A 6,361-nucleotide genomic window follows, 5' to 3' on the forward strand; every position below is an offset into this window, starting at 1 on the left:
ATTTGTTTTCACTTAAGCAAGAAATGTCACAATTCGAAACAATGAGGTTTTGGAGTATGTCACAAGACCAGCTATTTTGATGTGTTGCTTGTCATGAAAATCTTAGTGTCAGACCAAAAAAAACATAAAATCTTAGTTGCCAGGTTTAGTGGAACTTAAATATTGGATATTTGGCATTTACACAAAATTAAATTGACTGGAATCAACTTTGTGGTGTTAACCTACATGGTGAACCATACAGACCATGAGATACAGCTTGTTGTCACCAGAATTGACCCTCTGATCCACACTTTATGCAATTGCTTGTTTACATGGATATGAACAAAATGGTGTTTCATCTCTATTTTGTGTCCTTTATATAGTGCCATTGTTGTTGCCCCAGCCAGTGAGATGGTCGTTTTGAGTATTTTTAACACCACGTGTAGGCTCTTGACGCGTGCAACCTCGTTCCTGAAATAGAGAATTGAAAAGTTTACCTAGGCAAAATAATCTATCCACTTTGCTTTACTTTCACGGTGCTGGGGTGCATTACTACGTTGCCTAATTTTCAGAACATATTCCCTCGGAATGCCTCCAATCAAGCTCATAAGAGTAGTGAGCGAGAGAGCTACAGGGGTAGCCTCGATGGTATAAACCGATACAAACCTACCACAAATGCAGAAAATTTGCTCTTAAAGGCACATGCCCTCATGTGCAGGAGAGAGATTTCTACTGCACACGCATCCCCATGTGTATTCAACGGTACATTCGCACATGGGGGCACATGCCCCTTAGAGGCAAAAACAACATTCAGAACCTGCCACAATGTGGGCTATAAGGCAGGAAATGACATGTAAATTATTTGCAATGGTGGCACTAAAGCAAGCGGCGATGATGGCGAGGGTGGTGATGGTGGCCGTGCTTCCATGCAGTTGTGAACGTGTTCCTCGCGGCGAGGCTGTTGCTACAAGTTGCGGCAGGGGGTGGCCGAGGCATATCAAAGGCGTTGATCATGCAGGCCCTCTGATCCAGGGACCCAACCGCACGCAAAAGCAGGCTCCCAACTTCCCCTATCTGTCGTCGTCCTAAAGAGCTGAGCTAGCTGACTACTTCATTTGGTTTGTATCTATGTGTACCTTGCAAGGGCCTCCATGGAAGAATATATCTGGATTATTGGCATATGCGTGTTCATATTAATTAGATGAACTTGATACACTACATCAAATATGATTTTCAGGGGCAGCTAATGAGCATTTGTAGGGGCGGTTCGGCCAACCGCCCCTACCATACCGTCTCTACAAATCATGTATTTGTAGGGGCGGCTGGTATTATCAGCCGCCCCTACAGTGCATTTTTCCAAAAAAAAATCAAATTACCAACACGTGCTCCCCCAAATCATCCTGTGCGTTGCAACGGAAGAAAAATAAATCAATTTAGCTGAGAAATATGGTGATGAGGACCATCAGTTGTAGTAGTCTTCAACCGGAATGCCAAACACAATTGATAAGGGGCTAAGTGCAACTCCATGTCTCCATCAACCTTAATCAGAGTTCAAATGATACAACTGCCAATGTTCCAAATAAGGAAACAACTGAGGATCTAATAACCACCATCAAACTCCGGTGATACAAGCTAATAATTGGAATCCCCAGACTTCTTACACTACCCAATTCATCATTCTGGGGAAACATCAGTGCCTTCTCCTGGATGAGGTTCTTAAACAGGCTCTCGGCGGTGATCTGATAGAAACACAAAAGTACCAAATAAAATCAATAATATTTCATTTAGTTAGTGGCTGAGCAACAAGCCGAGCATCATCAACAAAGAAGTGAGAGAGGAAAGACTAACAGTAGACCCCTTGTATCTTATAATCAAAAGGAACATGGGGCATCTATAAAGAGATTGTATTGATGAAGCCAAATAATCAGCCTAATCTGATGATCTTTCGTTTTGTTGTCGCTGCAAAGCTCAAGCTAACCAGGAAGTAGCAGTTCCAATCAGGACCAATACTCTACCTTAGAACCATAAGAGAATAGACCTGGAAGTAGCAGTTCTGATCCGGGCCAATATTACTCTACCTTATAACCATAAGAAAACAGACGGAGCTAACATGGCTCTTCTAGAAATGCTAGGCATTGGTAAGGGAACACATGAAGAGAAAAAATGTCTCAGGAAAGCATACTCAAAAGAATCTACTCACAAATGACCACATGAACTGGAATCTCTAAGAATTAAGCAGGTAAGCTACTTTACCACAGATTCTAGAAAGTCAGAAGCATGATACCTTTTGATACTGGATGGATGTGGTCTAGTGCCGATTTCCACAAGAGCAAAAAATGAAAAGATAGAAATGCTCATCGCCAAGTAACTGGTGTGATTAGCTTGGACAATTTCTAAAACCTCCTACATTCACAATCAGAAGCAAATGGAAACCTTTCTTCATATATTTAAACACCAACTAATAATATTGTGAAACATGTACCACCCAAACATTTAGGTCCAACAAACTAAAAGAGTTAGCACAAAAAGGGGAAGGAAAACTAAGTATCCACCTTGCCTGTTTTCCCCTATCAAAACCAGAGGGTTCAAACCATTTGGACCCGAAGAAATGAATCCATTCTTAGACCACACCAAACTTGGTTGTACTTTCCTTTGTGAACCTTTAGAAAGCACTCCAGAAGGTAAAAAATCATTACAAAAGCCAATAGCAAAGAGGTAACAATCAGAAGCAAAAGCCCAAAAGCTGCAGCTCAAACAAATATAGAAATAGAGGACAAACTTTCTATTAAAAACTCTGCCCAATCCCACCAGTGGCTACCCCACAAACAAGTGAATCAAACATTCCAGGAAGCCAACAGCAGCTGGTTACCATAGCTATGCTACAACATATGTCAAAATGGTTGGTACCAAACATACAGTAACAAAAATAATTCCAAAGGTAATCATAGATATGGTATGAGAACAAGATGACAGCAAGCATTATATGGGCAGACCAGCAGATTCCCCACTAGTCATCGGGCTTCTCCCATTGAAAAAGAAGCTCTTGTTGAACCCAATTTGGCGAACTGATACTTTATTGAACTAGCCAACTGGTCACAGCCAACCAAGTTGAACTCCTAGGGATAACCTTGCTAATATTAACCGACTGAGGTGATGCATGCCCCTAAGTATAACTTTGGTATTATTGATAACCTTCTTAATACTAACCAACTGAGGTGATGCCCCTAAGTATCAAAATGAACAATTTTTAATAGGCATTCACTTTAAATGCCACAGCCTTGCGAGAGTAAAGAGACTACGACCAAATGCAAAAGTAGCATCTGCAGCCAATAGGCAAATTATAGCATGGGCAAAAATACTATGACATTCCTCAAACAACTTCATATTTAAAACATCATTTCGATTCCTCAAAAATATAACTATACTATCCATCACTGGACAAACATGAACCAATAGGGGACTGCATTAAAGTCTTGACTACTGAGTAGCATGTTAAAATGTATTTACAATAATAAGAAAAGCTGCATAAGTGCACCATACTTCCAACTGATAAGTGTCAAACAAAGCATACTGTAGACTTATGATAGCACAAAATAGTCATAATTATGACTTAGGAAGCATTGCCATAGCTGCCTTATTCTTACTGAATCTAGGGCAAAAATTGGCATTGTAATAACAGTGGCTAATCAAATCAAGCTCAGTAACTGTTAATCTCCTAAGATATTTTCACAAGGAGACATTCAAGCAATACCACTCAATTTTTTAGATGGCATAAACTTCTTGAGCATAAATGAACCTTAAAACGTAGATTCTGCAGAAAGACTTTAAGCTCTTCAACATTTTCTAGACAGATGACAGATTATGAACTGATATTCTATGAACTAAGCAAATAGTATGACCCAATAATCTAGCCATTCCATTTCTCTAGGTTTCCATAACCCAGAAACTAGTAGTAAGACCATCGCTCGCTTGACAAAAAGGATATACTAGCACTCATAAGCATTCTCTTGCTCAAGCTTTAGTAATCAACATAAAAACTTTAGTAATCAACATAAAAACACAATAAATAGAACTCAGCAACTGTAATAACACTTACATTACGTGCATCACCGTTCTGTGAATCCCCGTTAATTGATAGCCCCCCCCCTCTTCTTCTACTCATGAGATGAGATTTCCTTACCCAGCTTACTCACATCACCATTCTTCCCAATCGCATCGACATCCTCAAACCTCCGGCGCTCCCGCCTAGGCCTCTCCTCCTTGGGCGGAGGCGGATCTACGGATGCCCTGACCCGCTTTCCCCCTTCGCGGTCGAGCTCGTCCCCGTCGCCACCGCCCTTGTGGCCCTTCCACTTCTGCGACGACGACCGCGGCTCGCGGTCGGTGGAGTCACGGCGCTCGATGGACTCCCACGGGCGGCTAGACGAGCAGTCCCACTTCGACGAGGGTGGCGGGGACTCGGATGGGGAAACGGACTGTCGGTTCCCGTGGCGGTGGTCGTCGTCCCCACCGTCGCGGTAGCGGTGGCTACGGCTGTCGTCTTTGTCGTGATGGTGACGGTGGCGGCGGTCATCCTCGCCACCTCCGCCCCCATCCTTGTCGCGGTGGTGGCGGCGGCGGTGGTCCTCGTCCCCGCCGTCGTGCCGGTGGTGAGCGTCGATGTCGTGGCGACTACAGCGGTGGTGTCGGTCGTCGTCCTGATCACGGGATTGGTGGTGCCCGTCATCGTCGCGAGTGCGGCGCGAGGAGCGGTCGCGATCCGTGGGTGGGGATTAGCAAGGAGAGGGGTTAGGGTTTGAGTCAATTCGCCAACGAAGGAGGGAGGGCTGAGAGGAGAAAGAGACGAAGGATCTACGGTCGGCGTCGCGTGCGGGTTCCGAGTATTTATTTGTTGGAGCATTTGTAGGGGCGGCTGGTTATTGAGCCGCCCCTATAAATAGTAACACCGAGGGGCGGCTGGTGAGTGAGCCGCCCCTACAAATTCGACCCATTTGTAGGGGCGGCTCGTATCACCAGCCGCCCCTGCTGTTTCATTTGTAGGGGCGGCTGGTCTCTGGGCTCCTAAGCACGCCACTGTAGGGGCAGCTCCATCACCAGCCACCCCTAAAAAAATTTATCCCATTGCTACAAACTGTTTTTCACGTTGTGATAGGTATTTAGTACTTGCAATGCGAATAAAGCCAATCCTATGGCTCTAAGGGACACTCTCCTTTTTTGAGGTTAATGACATATAAATGTTGAGAGATTCCCTAGATGGAATGGGCAATTAGTACAATGTCAAATAGGCTTTTCGGTGCTAGGTAGGTTAATCATGGTGAGATTATGCAAATCTTGGAGATGAGGATGAGCGCACCCCATTGGATATGCAGATAAATATGTTGTGATAGTCTGTTTAAGGATGCTTGTGAATACATTCTCATCCATCATATTGCAAGCTTTAAATGAGGGCATTACTGATATGGCAACTGTTAATGGAACGATTGCCCAACACAACCACAACGCTTGATTTGGTAGAGTAAAATTGGATCTCATAGTTTATATTCAGAATTATTGTTATGTCTATGTTCATGTTTTCATATTCTATTTTTTGTTAACACTTAGAGGTTAAGTATCATGACTTAACCTACGCACAGCTTTCAAGCCATTCTAAATCAAGCCATACATCAATTGGGTTGCCATTGGCAATATGGTGGTCCAACATACACTACATATGGATTCCACTACTGTGTGCATGTTTCTTTGGAACCAGGCCCAGTTACATCACCATTGTTACCAGTCATTAGTAGAGACCTATCGGCTTCTGGATCGCCGACAGGAACATATCGACAGTCCAGAAGCCGACAAGTCTCCGGAGCGGACACAACACAGTAGACCATATCGGGCCGGTAGGCCTATCGGCTATCCGCTGGCCGATAGGTCCATCGTCCTCGGAGAGGCTGACCATGGGCATGTCGACAGCTAGGATGATCGGCCCGGACTGCAGCTCCTTGACGTCCATGGGCGTATGTGTTGGCCATGGCCCGGCGGTCGTGCACGTAGGCCCGCGTCGTCGGCTGTCGCTCTAGCTCGTCGGGCAGGTCCATCAGCTGCTGCACCCGCCACCGAGAACGTCGTGTCGCCGAAGCCGCCGAGCATGAGCTCCATTGCTTGCTCCTCGCTAAATCTTGGGTTTGCTGATCAACAATGGCTGGTGACTTGAGAGCAGCGGCGGCCCGCCGTCCACGGTGGCTGCGCCATCACGTGAAGGCACCTCGTTCCCGTCTTGGCTGTCCGAGCATGATAGGAAGCTCCTGGAGTCACCGTCCCCGGCGACCACCAACGACATCGTCGTCACGCACACGAGCATCAAACGAGCACGTACTATACATGGCACATTCACTGA

General features: G+C 45.2%; 1 protein-coding gene across 1 annotated transcript; it reads right to left on the minus strand.

The window, feature by feature from the left end:
* Positions 1-1,523: 1,523 nt before the first annotated feature.
* On the minus strand, positions 1,524-5,977 carry LOC136537421 (pre-mRNA-splicing factor cwc25-like). Its single transcript, XM_066529401.1, has 3 exons — positions 5,921-5,977; positions 4,173-4,676; positions 1,524-1,718 (listed from the first exon to the last, which is right to left on the minus strand). The coding sequence occupies exons 1-3, from the start codon at positions 5,975-5,977 to the stop codon at positions 1,524-1,526; spliced, it is 756 nt and encodes a 251-aa protein (XP_066385498.1).
* Between the last annotated feature and the right edge of the window lie 384 nt (positions 5,978-6,361).

Source organism: Miscanthus floridulus, chromosome 2 (assembly GCF_019320115.1).
Source record: "Miscanthus floridulus cultivar M001 chromosome 2, ASM1932011v1, whole genome shotgun sequence".
NCBI classification, from domain to species: Eukaryota; Viridiplantae; Streptophyta; class Magnoliopsida; order Poales; family Poaceae; genus Miscanthus; species Miscanthus floridulus.